This window comes from Hirundo rustica, chromosome 1 (assembly GCF_015227805.2).
Source record: "Hirundo rustica isolate bHirRus1 chromosome 1, bHirRus1.pri.v3, whole genome shotgun sequence".
NCBI classification, from domain to species: domain Eukaryota; kingdom Metazoa; phylum Chordata; class Aves; order Passeriformes; family Hirundinidae; genus Hirundo; species Hirundo rustica.
In genome coordinates, this window is record NC_053450.1 from 84,003,100 (window position 1) to 84,028,591 (window position 25,492).

General features: G+C 38.6%; 1 protein-coding gene across 3 annotated transcripts in view; it reads right to left on the reverse strand.

Moving 5' to 3' along the window:
* PIGN (phosphatidylinositol glycan anchor biosynthesis class N) overlaps nt 1-25,492 on the reverse strand; it is a 99,900-nt gene that overhangs the window by 11,757 nt on the left and 62,651 nt on the right. For all 3 annotated transcript variants that reach the window (XM_040073427.2, XM_040073434.2, XM_040073417.2), the window contains exons 15-26: nt 24,134-24,270; nt 22,988-23,087; nt 22,783-22,875; nt 21,362-21,453; nt 19,557-19,668; nt 15,354-15,462; nt 11,697-11,799; nt 9,294-9,396; nt 7,068-7,154; nt 4,272-4,327; nt 3,719-3,794; nt 2,395-2,468 (exon numbers count right to left, since the gene is read on the reverse strand). In XM_040073427.2, the coding sequence (XP_039929361.1) occupies nt 2,395-2,468; nt 3,719-3,794; nt 4,272-4,327; nt 7,068-7,154; nt 9,294-9,396; nt 11,697-11,799; nt 15,354-15,462; nt 19,557-19,668; nt 21,362-21,453; nt 22,783-22,875; nt 22,988-23,087; nt 24,134-24,270 (1,142 nt within the window). The remainder of the gene's footprint in view (nt 1-2,394; nt 2,469-3,718; nt 3,795-4,271; nt 4,328-7,067; nt 7,155-9,293; nt 9,397-11,696; nt 11,800-15,353; nt 15,463-19,556; nt 19,669-21,361; nt 21,454-22,782; nt 22,876-22,987; nt 23,088-24,133; nt 24,271-25,492) is intronic.

Consider the following 25,492-nt stretch of genomic DNA (forward strand, 5'->3'; position numbering starts at 1 on the left):
GCTCCTAAACCATGGGCCTCTTTACATGTAGCAGTTTACTTCTGGAAATTAGGCTTAGGCTAGCAAAAGGCACCAGAAGGGAGAAGGCAGAGTTATTTTTCCCCCCCATTAACCTAATCTTCTTTTCCTCAAACTATGTAAATCCTAAATTACATGAAAGCAATTGCTATAACTGGTTAAAACTGGTTTCTAAGTTAATGACACTGAAGTAATGTTGCAAACAGCTGACCCATTAACAAAAGTCTTTAACTAGAATACAGCTAATTTATCAGTACTACCATCATAAAACTACAAATGTTTTTTTTGGAAAAACGTCCTGCTGCAGCATTGCATGAGCAGGTACTGGGGGAGATATCCATACCAATGCCTGCAAATGAGGAACTTACTGAAATTGCCTACATCAGTTGAGCTTCATTAGTAAATCAGGATGCAACAAACCAGCTGTATCTCAGACACAGGGAAAAGCTTCTCTCTGCTAACCTGTGGCTCAGATAGATAGGATGTTGCAATCATAGTGCTTAGGAGGCACTCAGCTAGAGGGCTTTTTTTTTTTTTTTTTTACAGGCAAGCTCCAAGAACATATTGGGACAGAATCTTCCCCACTGGAACACAAAAAAAAAAAAAAAAAAAAAAAAAAAAAAAAAAAAAAAAAAAAGAGTATTTAATCTGTAAACAGGGAGTTTAGGAGCAATTGGTCCAAATTGCAAAAATCCACTTTTTGCCCTTCAGAACTGCAGGAAGCCTTTCACAACAGAAGGGCAGCACTAATTTCAGGGCGTGTTTATACACTGCAAAGACAAGACTGTTCCTAGTGATGGCTTAATTTATCTAGCAGGGGCAGCAAAAGCAGTAAGAAGTGTAGCTCTGACAATCAGAGCACAACCTCTCCAGGGATCCCCGGTGCACCGTGCGGTTTCTGCCTTGTTCCCAGGCGGATGCTGTGGCAATAGCACTGCATTTGTTACCTGAGCTAAATGAAGCTGGCACAAACACCAGACAGAGTTACAGCCACAGCCTCAAAGTGGCACAGAAACACTTGTGTCCCCTGGTTTGTGAAGGCAGTATCATTTCCCCTCTCACACACTCAGATGCACATTCCATAAAAGTTTGCAATATCACCAGTGCTGCCAAGGCAAGCATTCACAAATTGGGAAATGCTGACCTCTGTGATGCTTGAGCCCTAGAAATGGAAACCACTAGCTGGTCATCTGAGCAACTCTAGGTCCTCAATGCAGCCCTGCTCTTGCACAAGACTCAAGGATGAGGATGAACACTCTTCCCTGCAGGTCCAAGGAGGACACAGGCACAGTGTGCATACAGGTAAGGCAGAGCAGGTAAAAGGGGTGGGGAGCATTGTGCTGCCACTGCAACAGGGAGTCAGATTTTGGGCTGCCCCATCTCTCCTTGGTAGCAGGTGGTGGTGTACAAGGAGACAACAGGCAGGGTCAGGCAAGATGAAAGCAAACAGAAAAGCAGAGGGCATTACAACAAATGAGGGCAGCTTCTTCACTCAGCTGGGCAATGCACAGGAGAAAGTCCCTGAAGTCCTCCTGCCACACAGGCAGGACCTCTGGTCAGCACCACACAACACCCCAGAGTGACAAAATCACATGGCTGACAGGGACCCCCTCCATCACAGCACACCATCCACAGTATCACATGATCAGTGGAGGACTCAGTCATGTGCACTGGGTCTGCTGAATGGGGTGAGCAGGGCTAACAAAATAAAAGTCTTGAGACAGGGAAAACATCAGGATATTTCAAGTCTGGATACACAGCACTCCGTGAGGCTGGGCACCCATACTTTCATCTCTGAAAAGTCCTTAGAGATAGAGAAAGGACTGGCAGCCATCTGCTCCTACAGCAAAAAAATATGTAATACTGAACATATCTGGGAAGCACTGAACTGCAATGCAAGGACATCCAGTGCCTTTTTTTTTTTTAATGCTATTTGTGGTGAGGTTGGTGCTACAAAGCTGTAAAATTGGTTACATTACAAATGGGCTATTTAAAAAGTATTATGCTATAGGCAGAGATGCAGTATAAAGTAAAAATCAGACTTTAAATTCTGCTCATTTTTAACAGTATGAAGGAATAAGGGTCCTTCTGTGTATTGCCAACAAAGAACATTAAATATCTGATTGTTTTAGACAAGGCCAACACATCAATTTATACTCATTTATCACTAAGGGAAAAACCCCCTGAGCTTGCAGAAATCACTGAACAAAACCCCAAGCCCCAATAACAAATAAAAGCAATAATGAGATCTAATAGTTTGGTTGGGTTGTGGTTTTGTTTTTTTTTTTTCATTTACATTGAGATTTGAAAATTCTGAATTCTTGCAAAATAGATTTGAATTCCTTACTTAATGCAGAAACACAGCATGTAACATACCTCTTAGAGGAGAGCTGTGTTGTGACTTGAACAGCCTCAAAAGCACATGACACCAGAACAAACGGGATTGCAACCTGTTCAAAAAACAAGCTACATTTTGGCTTATAGTCATATTTACAAAAAGAACCTGAGAGCAGGTTGTAGAAACATTTTCCTATTTTTGAAATTATCACAAAATGGATATATTACAAAATAAAATACTGGCAAGACAGGGTAGAAAATATTTCTGCAGGAAACACTTTCAATTAATAAAAACCCCCTTCCATAGTCATAGCTGAACTGCAGTGAAATAAGCCATGAGATAATATGGAAAACCATAATTAAAACATATCCTCACTTCATTTATCCATTTTAGCACTAGTGATAAATACTTCAACAAGGCCAGAAGACAGAACTATTCAGACCCAGCATCTCACATGACAGGCTGCAGAGTTTCAAGTGTAAAAGGACAACCACAAAAAGCCTGAATACAGAAGGCATTCAATAAGGCAAAGGTCACACTGTCCCTCCAGAGCCAAGTCAAGCAAATAAAATTGGTTCAGTAAATTAAGAACAAAGTAAACTAGAAAACATGAATGCTGCCTCTTTTGCTCTTTCCAAAGTTGATTTGCAATCCTTACGTGGGCCATGTATAAAACCTGGCTGCTCACATCCAGAAGGTTTGCACTATTGATCTGTATCCTGTGGGACAACATGCAGTGTGCCTGTAGCTTCAGTCTGCTTTCTCTCAGACAGAAGCAGCAGAGAAGGAGAAGTAGGAATTACTGCTTATTTTAGTAATAACCCATAAATTCAGTATTCCCCTTCAGCCCTCTGGCAGATCCTTTACTCAAATACTAGAAAAGAGCTACCACACCTTGCCTGCAACCCAGAAGTGCAATACAATCTCTGACAGACTATTAAAAAAATACAGAAAATAATAGCCATTGTAAAATGACAACCTAATCAGCAGAACATTCAAGGCCTCTATTTAATGTAATATAGATAGAGCTAATTATATACATCCTCAATGTTTTTGTTGATATTATACTACAGAAAAGCTTACAACTTTAAAAATGATTGTCAACATTTGAAATGTCAATGCAATAAACTGACCTAAAGCTGTTAAATTACACTTCCACGCACTTCAGCTTCTCTTTTGGGAAAGAGTATGAACTCTCTAGAAACACTGCCCAGGCTGAAAGCTTCAAACATGGTTAAGAAGCCAAATGAAGCTCAAATACATATCTATGTTTTTGTGAACTGCAAAGTAACAACCATGTATGTGATACGTTATTTATTCCACTGTTCTTGGAGAAAATTTCACTAAGGTAAGATTACTAACCTTCAGTAAAAGCAAGCCTCCCATCATGAAGGGACTGAACACAGTCAAGAAACAATAGACAGAAGCAGGATCAAAACTGGAGAAACATGAAAAAGACATTACATCTCTTAGAAATTGTGTTTTCCATTAAAAAACCCCAGCCTTTAATTACCCTGTAGCACACTGGATTGTATATACATTTTTAAACAAGGCTTCCAATTTTATCTTCTCTTGATGAAATATTAAATCAGCAGGGACTGCCAACCTCACCTTTCTTTCTCTACAATTTTTCTCTGAGCTTTTCAAGGTGCCAAGCTGTTGGTGGGCAACCAAGCTCTCTCTGCTCATGCTGTCAATAACATCTAATTTGGAACTGAAACAACCTCACAACCAACAAGCTCCAGCTCTTGGGGAAGATGCTACAGAGAGCAGAAACAAAATAAATTGTTATGCTTCCACCAATTACTGCTTTGATTCTGCTGTCCTGATCTTGCTACCTAAATTTACGTTTAGTATGTCAACTACAGGAAGAATTTTTTGTACTCTGTGTCTCAAATAAATTAATAAAATTTACCTGTTAATAGAAGCTATGTTTCCAGTGCCAAAAAAAGCTGTCACTATGAAGAAAACCTAGATGTATTTAAGGCAAATACACTACAGAAATGGCTGCAATAAAATAAAACCAGCATTTATGCTCCTTCATTCCAATTTACTTTCAAAATCCATCATGAAACCACAGGAAGCTGATCCGCTGTTACAGGTTTACAGTGCGTTAAGAAACCCAAAGTATTTTCTAGCCCTACCCTAGATTTCACACACAGCTATATCAATTTTGAAGCACACATACTGCCTAGGTAAGATTTTAGAGCCTGTCTTGAGGCCCCTTTATGAAAGCTGCATCTGACTTTTTGGGTCCCTGCCTAGCAAGATAGGAACATCGCTGGACCACAAACCCACCTATGCATTTCAAACCCATGTTTTCATAGAAAGTAATGACAAATATGCACGTGTTCTGCACACCAAAAGAGAGAGCTTTCTTGAGGAACTGACCATGGATGAGGTAGTTTGCTCTTAAAAAAGGCTAGAGGTTGCTATCTTATCCCTACTATGGAGTTTTTGTCGAAAGAAAATGCTGAGTCCACCCATGGCAGTATGGGACTCCCATTTTCTTCCTCACTCGACGGAGGACAACTCCAGCAGCATCTGCATAGGTAGAAGTTTTTTTGCTAAACCCTACTTTTTTTATCTAGATATAACACTTGCTGCAACAAGAGTCTGTGTAAGGTATTTTTCTTGCTCCTGAGCTCAATGGAGCCCATTATAGCTCACATGGCTTCAGCTGAAGAATGGTTTTTAACTTATTTTGCATAAGGCAGAGGGTCATAAGTCAATGAGGATGGGCTGCTGTTGCCAGAGCTCCCTCTGGTCCTTTTGCTGCTGTTATAGCTCCTGCATTGGATCATTTAAGTGTCTCCATTAAAAAATTGTTACCAACTGTTGAGCAGAATCATTGGGATTCTGCATGCAGTATTTCGGAAGGATTAGGTCAGCATAACTGAAGAAATCAGGCTTCCCAAGAGTACCACATAATTTCGAGTTTAGTAACACAGCAGTCTAACAGCCTAGCACAGTTCAGCCAGTCGAGATTTATAAGAACAGGTCTGCAATAAAACAAACAAGAAAATACCAGTAACACATAGGTCTAATAAAAATGCTAAGTATGAGCAATCTGAATCTTTTCCTCAAAGACCAGACTCTGTGATTTCTCAGCAGGTGCCAGCTACCGGGCCCAATACAGGAGCCTTGGGACAACCTTAAGACACACAATTCACAGGGTTGTAGCTGCAGTATGTCTGCTCTAGCAGAACAGGTTTCTCCTCTAATATCACTATTTCTAAACATTAAACAGCATCTAAATTTAAAAAAAGTCACAACATGCTTTGAGCGGGCAAAGGAGATCTGCAAATTGGTTATTTCTTCAGGAGCTGAGTAAAACACATTCAAATGTTTTAGATTAAAGTAGTGCTCACTTGTGGGGCAGTGTGAGGAGCAGAAAAGGCCTTGACTCTGTGCAAGCAGAGTGTTATCAAGAGTGTTGTCATCACAAATGCAAAACATAGCCTCACACTAGCTGCTATGAAGAAAATTAACTCCAGCTAAAACTAGCACAGCTACATTCCAGTGTTAAGGAAGTACCAGGCTGGAGCTTTAAAAAATACAATTGGAGTAGTTGATTTTTTTTTTACTAGTATTTTGCAACTGACAGCAGCAGCAGCTTTTCTAAAATTAACGTATTTTTTGTTAAAATAGCAAATGAAATGGATGCATTTACTGCAAGGTGTCTCAGCTCTTTTTAGGTATACTAAAGCAAAGGTAAGCATCAAACACCTAGGAAATTGTTTTGCCTTCTTTCTTAGCATAATTCTGCCTTCTTAAATGGGCATCTGTTACACTTTCTCTGCTGCAGGTTCACAATATCCAACAACACAGTTCCAAATTCCAAAAGTGTGCACTCTGGGACTATGACCCACCCTCTCAGATCTGGTTATATGATGAACCATAAAGCCTGTTTTTGTAGAAAACAGTATTGGGAAAACTTCCTCCCCAGATACAGTAACTCCCCTGCTATAAATCCCCCTATGTCCTAGACTGGGAGAGAGAGTGAGCCATTTACCTAACCACCATCCTTGCTGCCAAATAGCTCTCACTTAATTGCAGTCCCACAATGAAAGAGAAAAATGGCAATGTTATCAATGTACAGTATTAGAAAAAAATAATAAAAAAAAATCAGCTGCAGTATCAGTTACAGGAATGCAAACTAACTGCTATGTTAGTGAACAAACAGCTCTTCCCTCCTAAGACCACATAATTTTTAACAGCAGAAATCACTTGTGATATAAATAATTCTAGGCCAGATTCTGAGAACACGTTTCACTATGAGCCTGCAGAAACTTTCCTTCTTGTTTCATCTGCCTGTTACCTAACATCTGCTTCCTAACACACTGTCATGCTCCAAAAATGAGCGTAACTTTAATATCACCTATTTCAACAGATTTGTGAAGGTGAGCAAGTTCCCTCCAGGCAAAATGTAACCAAACAAAACCAAACTGAAAACAGAACTCCTGAGAAGAAAATTTACATCAGCTGCAATGGTCATAAGTGGGCAAGGAACCAGATTCTAAACCAGTGTATTTTTAAGTACTCGATAAAATGCATAACGTACAAAACCATTGCCTTTTGAGCGGTATGAGTCAAATCATCTTTACCAGCTTCTGTTCTCAGTGAGTACCAGGCTACAGATTTTGACTGCAGATCCTTTTGAAACAAACCCTTTCTCTGCCCTGGAGTGCAGCAACCAGCCAAAGGATACAAAGAAGAAGGACCTCCGGACATCATCCAGGTGGAGCTGTCGAAACTGAGTTATATCCATAGCACAGGTGAAGTTGAAAACAGCAAGCTGGAAAGACAGCAAAAGGAATCAACACCAAATATCAACTAATGGATTTTGATAGAGCCACCATATTTTTACTGAAATGAATGAGAAAGAAACCTATTTCCCCATCACCAGTTATTAGAGTATTATAATAAGGACTGCAAACACTTCCCATGTTTTCATTATACTTTAATGAATTAATGAATCTGCCAGAAAGACTGTACAAGTGAGATGATCAAATGAACAGTGAAGCTTCCGCTGTTATCTACACTAAAAATGAACTTCAATGCCTTAGACTTATAATCATCTTTTTTCATCAGAATTATTCCTCCTACACACATACACTTCCACTGCTCACACGAGCATAAGGATAAAGATCCTCAGAAATAAAAGACTGCAATTATCCTCATTTGACTTATTTTGTGAGTGAAAATAGTAAAATACTCTCCATCTCCTTTACTCAGTCCTCAGCACACTATCATTTGACTTCCAGAGAAATTATCTTCATGGAATTTAAGAAGTCAGTGAACTCCTTTATATGGAGAAAAAGAAAAAAAAAAAAATCAAGCAATAGACATTCAAGACTGATAACATTTTAATTTAAAATAATCCCTCATCGGAGAATTGAGCTGCATTCTCTAATACAAGATTTACTTTGCTGCATATATTAACAGGCATTCTAGGGATGATACTTTCTAATGTAAAAACAGGAAGCAGGGGTAAGCATTATTGTTCCATTCACTTGAAACCAAAAGTTTGAAGTGAATGTTGACATACAGTGAATGACAACTTAAAACATAGTTATAGCCTACCTATGTTCTTTTCATTTGCATTTGATTAGTAAAGTGCCCATCACTGTTCAATACCACTTGAATAGAATTTTATTTTACAACAAAGAGAACCTCAGACTAACAGCAGACAGGCAAGCATCACAGGTGTGTTGTAACAAGTTGCAAAAGATAGAGTGGGTTCTAGAGTGGAAGAGAAAATACATCCCACAGACATTAAACACCTTCAGTCACAATCATGGCATCACACTAATTGTAATTTTGATTTTCAGATTCCATCCCTATAGCTTAAGATGCTACAAAACACAATTACACAAATTATCATAAGTAAAGATAGCATAAATAGAAAGTGATTCCTGTTTTTATTTCTTTTTTTTAGCCTTAAATTGGTAAAGCCTGCTCTCTCAAGTTCCAAAATTTTCTTCCTTGAAGGAGCAACCACAAAACTACAGTATGTGTCGGGTTTGCTCTGATGACTGTCTTGGCTCAGGTTTCAACCTCCAGGACTTTTCCCTAATTATTATGAGCTGCAAAAGAAAGGAAAGATGTGTACCAACACTTCTCTTGAAGTGACTCTGGCCACTCCCATACACGTGTAGCCGGGGTGGGGGGCTCATCTGGGAGGAGCCAGAGAGGCGTGGTCCATACAGACCTGGCTCCAAGGACCCAAACCACTCTAACTGGCATTTTGGATCTGACCAAAACAGCGGCACAGCCCCAGTTTGTTCAACACTACACCTAACCTCAGAGCCAAGTTGCAGTGTGAGCAGCATGGCCTTCGCAAATTGTTGACAATACACTAAATTTTAAGGTGGAAGAAGTTGCAATGATTACAAAATTCCCTTTTCCAGACAAATCTGAGAAGATACTACTTCCAAGTTGGTCTCCAGTTCCTTGTCAGTCTAAATAGAAACAGGTCTCCATTCTTGAACAGAGAGAAGACAAAGTCAAATCAAGATTTCTCATACTTCCTATGGGTCTTTCCAGAAATCAAATAAATTATCTTCAGACCAAAAATAGGACAGTGACATTGTACTTACTCTGAAGAGTTGCTGTACCTTATGCTGAATTATCACCACACTTGACAGAGACAGCTCTGTAGCCTATAGACCATACTACTGTGTCCTACTAAGTCAGATTATCTTCCTGCATTCTTAGAAATGGTTCTGATGTGCAATATCATCATTAACAAGAACTACAAATCTTACTTACAAGCTGATATTCCTAGTTCATGAAACTGCCAATACTGGCTTCCCAAACGGAAAAGAAAGTGAAGTGTTGCTCTCTGAAAACTACTCAGAATATTTATTATGTCCTCAAAAAAAAAAATTATAAACCTGTTAATTATATTGATACATCTATCAAGAGCTCTTACCTTTGGTTTGAGTGAAAGACCATAGTGCTGCAGTGCTTCTTGTTCCATATTTATCCACACAAACATCAAACCAAACAGTGCCAGTGGAAAGAGAGCTTCATATCTGAAAAGTAACGTAATAATCACAGTAAGTGCAGTTGCTCACAACCAATTATCATCAAATGCTGACATAGTTCTTTTGTTTTTTCTTCACACAAAGGATACACCAAGACCTAGTGGCATTCTCTCCCTTCTTTCTCCATTTCTGAATACCCACAGTTGGTTGAATTTTAAAGTCATAAAGCAGTTAGATGGCAGAAGTAGGAGAAACAGAGCTTGCTTCAGCTTTGTCACATCTTGCCTTTTTTGTTCAATGGCTGCCACAAGGTTAGATGAGTGCCTTTTTTAATTTTAGCAAAACTGGAATAAAGTTAAAAGAAACAGGGAAAAAAACCCATTTTGACATACATTTTTTGCAAAACAGAATATTTTTCAATGAGAGCGACTTGAACTGAGGGGTTACAGTTCAACTTAAACAGCAGCTAGAGATTGTGTCGCTTTAGGACCTAATCACACAAACTCATTACGGTGGTCTCAGTTTGGTTCTAAGTAAAGAGACATCTGTATAATAAAAGGAGCATTACATTTGACTGTATTCTAATCCTCCACAATGGCAGCATCAAGTCACACTCTAACCATGGCCACTAAGCTGTTCTAGCTACACCCCCAACCTCTGAGGAGTACTTCTGGCTCCTACAGCACGCAAATTTCCAAGTATGAGTGTATTTACATGAGAGATTAATAGCCCTAGAAAACATAAGGGTGTAGATTGAAATTGGATAACATTTAATTTCTCTAGTTGCACTTCATGGTACCCCCCCCCCCCCCCCCGGCTTTTTTCTTTTAGGATAAAATTATAATACTGATACTGACAAGATTGTAAATGTTTCCCTTTTTATTTTTTCCATCATAGACAAACACCTGTTTGTCTAAAAAAATAAATCATTACAGTCAATCTTGGTATTGTTTCTGTTGGGCTACAAAGCAGTTTCAAACCAGAGCAAAAAATTCTTATTAGACATTTCCACTTTCATTATCAGAAGGACAGGCAGCTAAACATAAAGCAGCTATGCTGTCAGTAACAGAAACACTACAGCCCTTATAATGGTCTACACTTGCCTACAGATTAAATGTCTTCAACAGTACGTGACAAGTGGTTACATGCAACCATGCTCTTCAGCTGGCTTCAGTATTTCCACTTACCTACCCCTCGAGAGGTGCTGCAATTACCCAGGCAATGTGCTGCGTTATCAGTACATGATAGAAGAGTGCACTGAGGAGAGAAACACTGGACATTTTTGGCACCAGTGCCTTGGGTTTTGTTTTCTTAAGAATCGTTCCAAAACTTTTTCATCTATTTGGACATTGTAGGAAGACAGCAGAGCTGTCAGCATTTACGTGGTCTGGTGCAGGGCCAAAGCAAAAAGAAGAAGATTGCCAGCCTCAGAGAGAACAACATTCACACTTTATCCAGTAGCCAGCACAGGCTAAGAAGGCTGAGTGTAAGAATGTGTGTGCAGTCAGGAGTAACATTAGGATCAAATTCTTAATGGGGAAGTGGGAGGAAGGGGAGGCAGAAGACTGGAAAAAAAAAAAGAGGGAGATGCTTCAACTAAAATGAGAGTATCCACAGGAGGCAGCTATTACAAAATGTCTGCTGCAAGATGTTTTATTCCACTTAATTTTCCAGTGTAATTAAATCCAGAGGATAAGAGGGAGGGGAGGCAGAAAGAACAGTTCCTGTACTCCCCATTAATTATGCTCTTAAGAGCTACCAAGTCTGAGAAAAAAGAAAGGGTTGGCTGACATAGTGTTTTCTTCATTTAAAACAGAGGAACTGACTTTTATCCAAAAAGAAGCAAGGTTTAGTCTTTATGGGAAACAACATCCCTTTGAAAAAAAAAAAAAAATATTTCCATAGAAATCTCTCAGAATACAATTTCCCCCTCGTTTTAGGACTACCTGTTTCCTGGCACATATCATTTAAGCCATAACCAGACACCGGTGTTGAGCAGCTGAGAGGGCCGCTATTTCCTTTTGTTTGTGAGCAGAAAAGGATGCATCAAAACAACAAAAGGCATAAACTAAACCAGACTGTCTTATTTTAGTGCAAGATTGTTTGAACACACACCCTTCCAGCCGCTGCCTTGTCTAGTTGAAAGGAATGTCAACAAACAGTGTTCATAATACAAGGAAGAAAATTAAGGTTCCCCTGAAATTTTATTTCGTAAACTAAACAAGGAGATAAGTGCTCAAAGCACATGTTACACCTTTAACAGAAATGTGCATGAGATGAAGCAGTTTCACAAATTGTCCTGGATTTTCATATGTAAACCCAACTCAAATAGAGTAAGAATGAAGTACCCTGTGCTGAGGAGCAGGTAGGTGGACATCAGGGAGAGCAATATGCTGAACAGTCTCTCAAAGATAAACGTGGGGCTCAGTAGCAGCAACACTGGGGAAGAAACTGCAATAAGAGGAGATCCATCAGTCACAATATGTAAAACATTTCACCATCAGTAACAGGATAACTCTTCTCAAGTCTTGACATTTTATGTACAGAAATTCAGTACAGATCAGATATGACCCTCTATTTTCAGAAGTTACTTTTGCTAAAGAAAACACAATGTTTGGAATGTTTCACATTCATCAAAATAATTTCAGTTCTGTATTCCCTATCTTTCTAATTCACAGCCTTTATAATTTCCCATGAACTGATGTTAATAAGTCTTTAATATGATGCAGAAGCACTACCCTAAAACCCAGTCAAACCTGACTGTCTAATACTACTGTGAAAACCACTTACCACTGCCCTGAGGATCTCTGACAGCTCAAAGAATGCACTCAAGGCCACTGCTCCACTGGACTAGAACCATAGAAAGGCTTGGGTTGGAAGGGACCTTAAAGATCACCTAGCTCCAACCCCTCTGCCATGGGGGACCAGACTGCCCAGAGCCCCATCCAACCCTGGCCTTCTATCCTTTGTAATTAGATCAGGAACTGGGCTACTGCAAAAGTGAGGAAAGAGGAAGAAAATCAGGAAAGATGGGTAATGCTTGAAGCAGGGAAAGGGAGAACAACAAGCACTGATGTGACAACCTTTAAAACCATTTTTTTTAACATGAAAATTGCATGTTTATAAAAAAGTATGCTGACATTTGTGTGATTCTTCATTGCAGGATAGTAACTTCATATTACTGAACCACTCAATGGTTGCATCAACAGTAAATCAAAATTAATCACTCTAAGGAACACAAAACTATGGAAAGTATTTGCTTGTGATTATAATAATTGTATACAATTAGTATCTATAGTAAACATATCAATGAAAGAGAGGTGAGGACGTTTCTAATTCCTGTGGGTCAGTATGTTTTATTTCCTAGCTTTCAGCCTTGGCCACTGCTGCAATTGCAGAATAAGGGACTCCAAGACAGCTCAATCCAAGGAGGAACTCCAGGACCCTCACTGAAAGTCAGAACAGTTGGAAATAAATTCAGCATAGCAACTGGCCCCTGTGAACGACACTGAACATATCAGATGTGTATAACTCCAAGTGCAACCATAGATGAGAACAGATGAGTGGCTAGTAGGTGATAATTAATATTTCTCTTCCATCTCTGATGGATACATCAGATATTAACCATAAAAAGACCTCTAGGTTTCTGGCTGACCTGCACAAACCTCCATATATGACCCCTGTACACAGCTGTGACGCCAAATTCGTCAAAATTTGGCAAGTTATGATAATTTTCCACAGATGAAAAATTTAAGATGTATTATACATTCATTTAGAAATATCTGCTAATATTAAGATGGTTCTGAAGAACATGGGAAGCAGTTGAATTAATGTGACACCTCCTGGTTTTGCCTCTATGTTTGCAGTTAAGTGTACTGTATGAATCAGAGTGTTACAGCTAAAGCCACTTGGACACAGGCCTGCAGGAACCCAGCATCACTAATACATTTTCCTGGTTCCTCAAACACTAGTCTTTCTAAAAAAAAAAAAAAAACAAAAACAAACCCCCAAAAAGCCCCCACAAACCCCACCCCACCCTGCAAACAAAACAAAAACAAAACAAACCAACAAAAAAAAAACACCCACGCACCACCACCAAAACAAAACACCACAACACCAAAAAAACCAACCCAACCCAGGTCAAAGTTAAAATTTTAAGTTAGGCTTCATATTAATCAAGATAAATAGCTGAGAAGGGTGGCAAAAAATTCCCTAGAAAACCTCAGAAGTATTGTTATTATCCTGACACAATAATAAATCACTATTATTACGAACAAATACTGATAACTGTGTGTTTCCAGTTCTATAAATACACAGAGATGCAAAATGAGAGTTCAGTAACAGTGCCACTCTCCCACAACTAAGCAAAAAGACTAAGAGGAGTTGGACCACCTATAACCCCACCAACCTTGAAAAAGCTACAGCAGATTTTGGTACTTTAATCCTTGTGGTATCCCATTTGTGGTACACACTGGCAGCAAGGCAGGTGCTAGTTGTGGTTAAGGTAATGACAAGGCATTTCTCTCCAAGAGGAGTATTGAGGACAAGTCGGATGACAGTGTTTTACCTGCTTATTTCTGTGTTTAATTATGGAAAGCAATTTCAGCAAGTACACAAAGCTCCTATCTTGTATATCATATTCACTTAGAATGATTACTTCCAGTCTGAAAGACTTTGCTAAAATATTCAATACTACTGTGGCAGCAAGCAGACATTTTGGGTACCTACAGTTTACTTCACTGTTAGCTTTATTTTTATCATCACCCACAACAAAGAGAATTTCTAATATACTTTTTCCTCATAACTCTAAACCTCTTTGACTGCCTGAATCATCTCTTAAATGAAAAATGTTTCTCTTTCATCCTTACACAGGAAAGAAATATAACCTTTACACTCAATTCCTGCTCCAGTAAGCCAAGCAGGACTTCATCGATTTCATTGACTTTACAACTGCAAGAAATTCATCCACACAGAGATCCCCATTTAGCTTAGCAGGCTACAAAGAGTTAGGGGAGCATGATGGAAAGGAAAATGCTCCAAAGAAAAACACATTACTAAGAAAGCATTGCTCACACACACTGAACTTAATCTTGAATCCATTTGCTCAAACAGAAGCAGGATTGCTAAAACTGACAAGATTTGCTTAAGTTAATGTCACCAGTACAGACAACCAGCAAGTAGGTAAACACAGGCCACAGTTCTTTCATTAAGCTATGTTTAAATTCCTGATCTTGACTTGCATCAAAAAGCTGTTATCAAACTTTATATGGGATATGTTTAGCTCTGAACCACTCTCTGACCACTCAAGGATAAATAATGCTTAACATTTTCTAATGGAGCCCTACAGAAATTATTTTATAGCTGAAATACAAGAGGTATTGCCTCACTGCATTCCAGAATTCCAGTAACAATTCCATTTGCTCTGTTTGGTCATGCCAAGATTTTTGAGTGGTGAAAAGTTCATAGACTTGCAAATTGCTTTATTATTTAATAATTAGATACTAACAGATACCGAACATACACTATCATCATTATTTCACAGGTATTTTGCATGGCAGCTCCCAAAATCACTTCCACACCCCAAGGGTCACTGGTATCTGCTGCAGCTTCAAGTTTACATTGAATGAGAGCAACAACTTTTGGTGATTTCCCTGTGCTCAACATCTCAGATCACCCACGTCTGGCTCCAAGTGAAACAAAAAGGGAATTTATGCCGTTATATCCCTAAAAGTGGTCTTCAAAATATTCAGAACACTCAATATAAAAGATAAAGCTATTTGTAAATCAAAGGTATTTGCATTTTGTCACAAACTTACAAAGGAATAACATTTTAGAAGACTAACACATTTCTCAAAAAATCACTTAGGAAAGCAAACATACACAAGAACTATCAGCAGTCAGATAAAGGAAAATAAGATGCTAATAAAAACGTGACATCATCCCCCACCAAAGCCCAGACTTCACAAGCTGCTAGCATAAAAGTCTGAGAGGGAAGATTTTCTTACCTAGTGTCATCCAGCTAATAATTTGATTAATTACAGGCAATCCCTGTTTGATCTTAAGACTGTTATGGGTACTGCTCACAACATATGTCGAAAGTGCAACACTGAGCATCTAGAAAGAAGAAATTGGGCAATGAAACACAAAATTAATGTATGGATCTCCACCATCCCATTCTAAATATGTAAACATGCTTTAGAGTTGCATAAACACTTCATCTGAATCACCATAAGAACAGGAAGTCAAAGACAGTGTCAAAATTTATAACTTTTTATAACTTACAATTACTGGCTTTTTAAAACTTCTGTCTAGATTACTTTTTATTAGTGTTCTTATTATTTATTTGTGCTATTTTAAAATAGTAGACACAAGTGACCTGGACCACTGATTTGACTCTTTGTCAAGAGTGACTATTTAAACACTCCTGCAAACCACAGAAACCACACACTCCCAGTCCTTCAAGGGGCATTGTCCTCAAAACAGCAGCCACAAAGAACAAGCAGAGCCTTTGGCTTGGCTGCACAATCAGGTACGGGGAGAAGGGGAAGGCTCCTGTAAGAAGAGAAGCAGCAGAACAAATTGGAGGTGGCTTTAATGAGAAAGAAAGAAGTTGGGTTTTTTGCCTCCAACTGAATTGACTGAATCATCTCAAGCAGAGTCCTCTGCCTCGCAGAAGCAGAGAAACTGGAGAGGTTTTTTCTTTGACTAATTCAAGAGACACCATTCAGTCATCAAGTACGTGCTAAAAAACCTTTTGAAAATTACCCCATGAGTCAGTTATTTTTGAAAGGTGACAATTATCCAAGAAAAGGCTTGAGCCAAGTTTTCAATTACTGCTATTTATTCACAACTCTGCAGCTCCACTAAAAGGCAAATCAAGCATGCACAGTACTTTGCAAACATGTGCTTTAAAACTGCATTACAAGATGTAATTGCAGTTGTGGCTTTTTAGCGCACAGCAACTACACCATTCACATCCATCACTTTGTACCATATGAATAGCTGCTATTTCCCTGCTAGACTGCAGTGATACCTAGTGGGATCAGCCCAGAAGATATATTTAGCATCAGCATTCTTTTTTGACAAGTTTCACAGGTGCTCAGTATCTGCTGCTTCTATTTAATTTCAGGCCACAGGAACGAGTACCTCGCATTTCTCTGTGACATCAATAAATGAGATCAAAACATCAGGCATCCAAAAGCTCAGGGAATTGGACCTCTTAGACGTCTGATGTTTATTTTGGACACTTCTGCTGTATTCAGGCCCTTTGATAATCTTATCAAGTTCTTTTTAGTGTCATGAGCTCTGGTAATTCCTCTGATATCCCCTAGACACTGGTGAAGTCACTTTGCACTGACTTTGTGTCACCCTCCACAATACACCCTGTGCTTTGGAAAACTTGTGATGGCCTGGAAACACTAGTAAGCACAAAGTACTGCTGCTAAATCGGCCAGCATCCAGTGAAGGGCTCAGCATGTGGTTTTGAGAATCTGTGTTTGCATTTTAAGCAACATGCAAATTGCTCTTGGCTCCCACCAACACCTCCAGGACTGCGGAACTGAGCAGAAGAAACTTGGAGATGCAGAGGTCTCCAGCTAAGAATCTGTCTCCCTTCATCCTTCACAACCCTCTCCAATGCTCAGAGATAATTCTCGAACAACTTAAGAGCAGGTCTCAGATACACATACCTGTAGGTCACAGCTACAAAGAAGAAACCAAGGGTGACACCTGCAGTCACAACACTGCCAGCTGCTCTGGCTGGGAGCTCTCCTAAGCATCGAACATCGTAAGGACCCACAGGGAGAATGGCAGGAGAACCAGCACCATCAGCTGGGCACAAGGCTGGTTAAAACACCCTTCCTGTCCCCTGGTTCCACCAGAATGACATGGACTCCTACTGTTCCCTTCTCCTATTTTAAAAGACTTGTAGATGCTGCACTTAGGAACATGGTTTAGTGATCATCTTGGCAGTGTTAGGTTAATGGCTGGACTTGGTCTTACAGGTCTTTTCCAACCAAAATTATTCTGAAATTCTAATTTAGTGGAGGAAACTAATAAACTGACCACCTCAGAGACACATGAAGTCCAAGCATACTGGGAATAATAACTTGGTCCAACATTATCAACCAAGGAAAACAGCATGTTTTCAGTAGTGTGGCAGAAACTGGACATCACCTATGAAACAGATGGCAAAGAGAAACTTGTGCTCTCTCCAGCAAAGATTAAATCATACAGTAAGCATTGCAGCAATCTAGCTGATGGATTATGAATGACTCCTGTCTTCATCATTACTGAAGCCTTAATGACCTCTCAGAGATCACAGAATCAAAGAATTGTTTAAATTGGCTTAGGCTTACCTCATCAGTGACCCCAAACATTAAGTGACACTGTTACCAGAGGAAAGTCATCAAAAACCTTTGATGACAGCCTCCAAACACCACTTATGGGGGACCTGCAAAACCTACTTGTAAAAAACCCCTTGTCAGACGCAGAGCAGGAACCTGATTGAGCGTGCTCATCTATTTGAATGTCAGTGGCCTGATCATCTTTTGTCACTGCAAAATAGGTATTTTTCCCTGACCAGGGGATTCATCTCACCTTTAAGATTGTCTGGGCATTGTAAATCAAAATTCAGGATTTCAAAATGAGCATTTTTGAAGAGTACCCCCTTCCCCTTCCCACTGAAAAGGCCAAAGGAAAATATAAAAATAGAATTAGGGAATTCCATTGCCTAGAAATACCAGTATTCGGACAGGCGTTTTCCTTTTGTATTCCTGTATGCTTCAAAGCAACTAAACGTAACCGAACCTCAAAACAAGATATTTATTTACAAACACATATAACACCTCCGTAATGTCCTTTTATCCCTCTACATCTGAATAATCTCACCTCTCAATCCTTTCCTTAGCCAAAATGTGAGTGGTGGATCCCATATATTCCATTCCCAAATAAGGTACTGAAACAAACATCTAACAGAGACTAATAATTGGATGTCACTATTGTAAAATATCTTCTGATTAAGGGGCAGTTTGAGGAACTTTATGATCTTCTTAAAAGTTGGGAGGGAAATGAAGATGTTACTTGCAGAATAAGCAGGCAGAACATTGTCCTCTAATTTAAAGTATCACTCTGTGAGTGAATTTCCTCATTCTCCAAGTTTGCTCAAGAATAGTATGGCATCACTTTTTTACTACAGACCAATTTCTTCATCATCATGAGATGCCGCAGCAGTTGTGTGGTGAGTTGAGGTTGGCCAGCCACTTACTGTGCTCCCTCACTTCCCCAGCCAGTGTAAGCTTTTTTCAGGAATTCCAGCAAGAAATTCATTGTTCAGTGTATACTGGTAATTTATGTTCTAAATGCTTAGGAAAGGAACTGACATCTCTTTTCCACATGCAGGCTGAAAAAATTAAGAGACATCACCTCCACATTTTACATGCATTCATGCTCAGGTAAAGCCATTTTAAGCATTCATTACTCTTTCCCTTCCTCCTTTCAACCAATTTGAGCTCCATACCCAAATCACTGATATAATGAGTGCATTGGTTTGCTCAGCAAGAAACTCCAGCACACACTAAATCATAACAGATAAAGCTGGTCCTGAAATAAAACTATTATCCTGTAAAAGGTTGAGGAGAAAAAAAAAATCAGAAAAAACCCAGGACAGCAGACATGCAAGGTATTATTTGAATCTTAAAGCTCTCTAGAACTTAATTAGCTCCAAGCATGAAAAAAACCTATTTCACAAAGCTATAATTCACCTGAAAGAAGACTTAAGCAACAGAAAATCAGCTCAGTATCAGTCTCACATTGTTTTTCTACAGCCAGAAACAGGAACTAGTTCAGGCCCCCAAACCAGCAAGCCTGTTCTTAGTGTGCACATGCAACTACTGCAAAGGTCACTGGAAGTGATATACACGGACCAAAGGCAGGACACTCTCCAACTCTCCAAGGAGAGCATCAAAATCTATATGCACATCTATATATCAATCACTATAATTATGCACAGGATTGGCTTTTGGGAAAACAGCATGATGATGTTTAAATATGTGCACATGGCCCTATTGAAATAGCAGAGAAAACTCTTAGGAACAACATTTTTTTCCTTGAAAATTGTGGCCTTGGTAGAAACACGTTCTTAGAAAGTAAGTAAAAATTTGCACTTAAAATCCTCTAACATTCAGAATTACTGAAAAGTAACAACTGACCTGATAAAAATATACTTTCAGATCTTCATTATCTCTGTACTTATTTTTATTTTTACAAAGAGATGCCAACCAGAAGAAAGACACCAAGAGGGTCAGCAAACCAGCTGCTATTCTGCAAAAACAAACAAAAGAACAATAAAATCCCAGAAAACATCATCAAAAACTTCTTTTGTTACTGTACACTGTCTTGTTGCACTTGACATCCCGCACCAGATTCAAACCCAGGAGCGTTTTGGCTTACCTAATCTATCCTGAATATTCAGTGTCTCCAGGTTTCTCCTGGATCATCTAACCCTGCTTTCACCTCATATTTCCTTTTTATGACTGAGCTGAGTCAGGAGCTCCCTGCTCCTACCATACAAATTTTATTAATGTACTGAAAACCCCTGACTTGACAGATAGCACTACTGCCCAAGAACAGAAACACCTATTTCTCACTGGCTTTCTGATTTCTCCCTCTTGTACCATCTCCCCCGTCAAATTATCTGCAACATCCTGAAGTGTCACATATACATGTATTTTTAATTGCTGCTTCAAACCTTTTCAGCTTCAAAACTCCCTTGAAAAGTTTCAGACAAACACAGTGTTTCAAAGGTACAATGTTTCATCAAATGAATAAATAGAAAGATGTACAGCCTAGGCAAGGTGAATATAAAGAAGTGTCAGAGAGGAGGATCTGCAGGTAATTTAATTCCATTTTGATTTCTAAGCTGTGCACATATGTTCTAAAGAAAAGAAAACACCTCAGTTTGGACCAGCAGAAATACATACATGTGTATATGCAGCTGAGGGGCTGTAACACAGTCAAAGCAAATCTGTGCTCAATATTTGTAAAGTGCCCAAGGATCGAGACTACAAAGGGTTTTCAACAGATTTAAACAGTGGAAAACATTGAGGCAGAATGTGAATAATCTTGGAAATATCTGGGCTCATAATTCTACCTGCAATCACACATTACAGCTCAAATCCCATATTTCAGTGAGGACCAGGCATCCTGGCTCTGCTGAGGCACAGTAACTTCTACCAAGCAGCAGGAACCATTGTACCTTAGGGTAAATTCACTCTTCCTGCAGTAACTACAAAGAGACCACAAGACTAACCCTTCAGGCCAACCACTGGACTGCATCCAGATATGGGAAAAGGCTCATATGGCCAAAGAGTAGCTCACGAGAGGGACAGGTAACAAAGATGTACTAGAAAAACAATGCAAATCAACAACTGTAGAAAATCACACAAGCAACACCAGAAAAGACGACTCAGGACAGAGAAGCAGAAGTGGAAAAAGAAGAGAGACAGGAAACAGAGGAAGAAGAGAGCTCTGCCTATCCTGTTTGTTTTATTTCCCTGAATATCTCATGAGGTACAGAGTGCTATTCAAAGAGAGATCATTCAAAGTTGGATAGACAAATTCTGAATGATGCTGTCAAAAGTATATTGCTTTTGATTAAATTCTTATTCATATATGATAGTACTGTTTACCATATTTGCATCCCACTGAAGCTTTTCCTTTAATGATCCCTTTTACTTTCCTATAAAATGTGCAAATTTTTGTATTGTGAGAAATGTTTCCATTGACAAGAAATTACAGAATAAAACTAAGGCCAAATGGATGTGGCAAAAGAATTAAAAGTCGATTTTCATTCTCATTAGTGAATAACTGAGGTCTCTATAACAATGTTATTTAATGCATTCTGAAATTCTCAGCCAGCTTTCAATAACGCAATTCCTCACACATACCAAAATGTAGCCTAAATTTTGAATCAAAGAGGGAATAAAAAATTTAAAGATCAAGATGAGATTCTTACACCAGAGGAATGTTTGGTTCTCTTCCTACAACAGGCATTAATGGAAATATTGCCAGGAGCACACACAGGAGAGTCCAGATCATTGCTTTCATCTAAAAGAAGAAGGAGATCATGTGGACAGACAATTGTCTAATCATAAAGAAATACTTCAGTGAACTCCTAACAGCTGCTAGCATCTCTCATGAGCAAAGACCCTGCATCATCAAAGAGTAAAATCTGCTAAAAAAAAAAAAAAGAGCATGGGGTCATTGGTATTACAGCACTTGAATTTAATACAGAAAAGAATTGAATTTCTGTAGCTGCCAAAATGCCATCAAAACCAATGATAATTAAAGCTAAGTTTACACTTATAAGCACTTTCTCAAAGTGTGGCCTTCACACATATTGCAGGCACCAGAAATCTGACAATTGACCTTATAAAAGGAAGGCATAAAACTAATATCCTCAGAAGGCTGCAGCAGTTAATTAATCACCATTGAGAGAGAATACTCTGAGAATGTGGTAACATCCAGTCTTTGCATCTCTTTGCCATTTGATTTAGCCACCATAAGCATCTAAGTAGTTCTCGAAACTCTGCTTGAAGGAAAAAAAACCCCTTATCCTAGGTGTTTTATTTAACTAAAAATATTAAGAGCTGTATTATTTAAATTTTTCAAGCTCAAGTCAAATTCCTGCTCCTGAAAGGAAATTTCATGCTACAAAACATCATTTGTGCATATCCAGCTTAAAGACAAGTCACTTGATTACTCAACTAGAACAAAAAATTGTAGATTAACAAATACAAGCCTCCTTCTTGACAGTTCTTGGAGAGCAAGACTTAGCAATTCGACTCCTTTTCTCTATCCCAGAACCCTAGGTTTTAGGTATCCCCTGAAATGAGGTATATTGGAATCAATTAATGGAAGAAATGTCTCTTAAATTAAACATCATGACACTTCATCAAAGTGGGAAGTTTTTTCCTAGGAAAAAGAATACAGAAAGCTGCCTCTGAGGAACAGTGTGTCCTAGCTGATTGCAGACAATAATGAGTTGACAAGTGCCTTTCCATTATCTTCAATATTTTTTCTAATAAATGATCATATTAGTTAAGTGGTGACACTTTCACCAGTCGTACATGTCAACACCATAGTCACCACAACAGTTTGATAATTAATGTGCATTTCATATAATTGAGCCAAGCATTTTTTAGTCATCAACAACAGAAAACTGATAGCTAACCCATAGCTTCTCCAAAACTCTTAAGCACTCTTATTACTTATGCTACAGAGCTACCCAGATCACATTAAATGCCCTTGCTTTGCCACATGCAGCTTCTGACAGAGAAGGGAAAAAGAGCATAACTGAGTAAGAATCTACAGCAGCATTCCAAAGTATTCCCAACATCCTAAGATGCAATCCACCTGTTCAAAGCAATGCAATACCTTAGCTTGAATCCACAGCTGTGTGATCACTGGCCAGGCAGCAAAGACAAACAGGCCAACAGTAAGTGCAGAGCGGTAGAAAAAGCTGAAGACCTAATTAAAAAAAAAAAGCCAAGAGAGCACTGAAAAACAAACAATAATTCCTCAAAGAGGTAGAATACGAGAAATGAGATACCCTGTTGATACATAAGAATAAAATACTTACTAGTATTTCAATTCCCAGTATACAAACCAAGAGGAATCCTATAGATTGACCAATATGAAGTGACAAAACATTTGTGGCAAGGTCTTGAATGACAGGAATTCTGTTCAAAATGATGGAACAAGATAACATTTATTTGAAAAAAAAACAACAACAAAACCAACCAACAAACAAAACAGAAATAACAGAATTTTACCTTTACAGGGCAAGGATGGGGGTCAGAGCACAAAAAAAGTTAGAGGTATTGTTGGTCCTGCCTAGACTCCATGATTGATGGCCAGATGATTCTTCTGCCCAGTTTCACTTGACAGAAAATCTACAATAAAATGCTCCAGCTTTTTTCCTCCCATATTTGGCACATCTCCACCAGTGTTTGGACAAGCTTCAGATTATGCACTACCACCCAAATTGATTTTGAGTATATGAATATTTTCGGTTACGTTGAGCTTAATGTCTGTCATAACTGATGAAACATTCAGAAGCTTTAGAGAGATAAAAACCTTCCTTGTTAGCTTTTCCTGGGCTTTACGAGACAGCTCATTATCTAGCTGCAGTTGGTCTCATTTTCTCTGAATGATACTGAGTTGGTATCTACAAATTGCCAGTAGATCAGGAAAGTAAAAGGAATCAGAAGATAACAAGTATTTTTGAGCCTGGAGTAAAAGGACAGCCAAACAAGACAAACATATTTCAATATGGGAACACATTCCTCAACATGACTAGCACGTGTTCTCCAGAAGTGGCTGGTGTTCCGCAGACTTGACACTTTGCAAAATCATTTTGCAAAGTAAGTCAGCTGCTACAGGCATTTGCAAAGATTTTAGCACTCTTTTGCAACAGTGACAAGAGTACTAAAAATACGTTTTCATGGAAATAGCTTAATTTATTTTTGCTAAAAGAAAATATGTCTTCTAGAAATGGTAGCTGTATCAGTCAGTTTGGACACTACTCATTATGTCAACTGAAATATAAACAAGAGTCCTTTGGAATGTCTCAGGAAACACTTAAGGAAAATTTAATAGAATTGTACTTAACGTTTTCTCCCAAATTTATGGAATTGGGAGAAATTAAAAATTTTAATTCTCTACAAAAAGGAAGTCAAGACTTGGTCTTAAAAAACAGTAGCAATAAATTGCATTCTTTACTTACTCTTTCACAACTGCATACCATACTGGCACCGGCAAGAGACAGTATATATAGTATGTCCAAGGACACGTTTGAATCAACAGGAAAAAAGCTATTATCATTCCAGCAGCAGCAAAACCATAGAAGAGAACAGTAGATTTCTGAAATACAAACATTTGGACAAACATTCTTGAAACACCAATAAAATGTTCTAAACGACACTCTATTTTCCATTTGTTAGTTACACAGTAAAATAAATGCTATTTTAACACAGCCACACAAGCTGCCATGTGTCTCTACACAACTCCAGAAAAAGTTGTCAGCCAGATTAAAAAAACAACAGTAGGATTTGAAGATCTAATTATAAATATGTTTCTTCATAAGGTCATACAGAAAAAATCTGCATGGGAAAGACATACTTGTACAATCTGGAGGCCCAATATACGCAATGTTATTTATGCTCAATTGATACTTGTAATCCACCTCAAGCCAGAGATGTTTAGGGGTTTGGGAAAAAACAACTCAACTTCAGATTCTAGAAACAGATTTGGAATATAACCTATTGAGTTCAAGTTCGTAGCCTTACAGTCAAACTACTTAATGAAAATTCCATCAGCACATTTCCTCCTCCTGCTTAAGACATTTGCAAGAGACCTACTTAAATTAAAATCTTAAGCATTAACTCATACCAGAAAAAAACCTCACAACTATGCAGGATCTAGGAATAGCTTCAAAAGAAGGCCTGTGACCAACCTTCCACAGGAGAAACTGCCTTCCTCAAATAACCCACAACTTCAAAATACAACAGAGGACTAGGGTTGCAAGGCATTAAAAGTTGGCATAGCTGCAACTGTTTTTACATTTGAACTTAACCCACAGGTACTGCTTTGGGCTTTTCTCAGAAAAAAATAGATATAAGATTAGAACATTATCTACTCAAAGAAACACATTCTCAGACTGAGAGCACTCTTAAGGAGAAACATCAAAAGAGAGAAGGAAAATTTTAAAATGGGTTGTCTTAGATAGGCAGGTCAGTCCTTAGTCATCAGATAGAAGAAATCTCTTGTTTGTGCAAAGAGAGGCATTAAACTGTCACTCTGCATCTGCCTTTTATCAGGCCATTGAACTATTCTTCCTTATTTAGGGACATTCAAATATTAGAAGAATTACTGGTAAGGGAAGATTATGTACAAGTTTTAAATAAACAATTTTATCTGTATGGATTACAACTTGACATAGCAAAGGCAGCTTTCGTGTAGGCAATGACAAAGACACGTTTTTCTTCTGCACAATGCTAGTTTTTTTGAAAGAGTTAGGTAGACAGATAGACAGCTGTGTTAAATATGCTGAGAAGAAGAGACGAGCAGCTAGCAGTTCACCTAG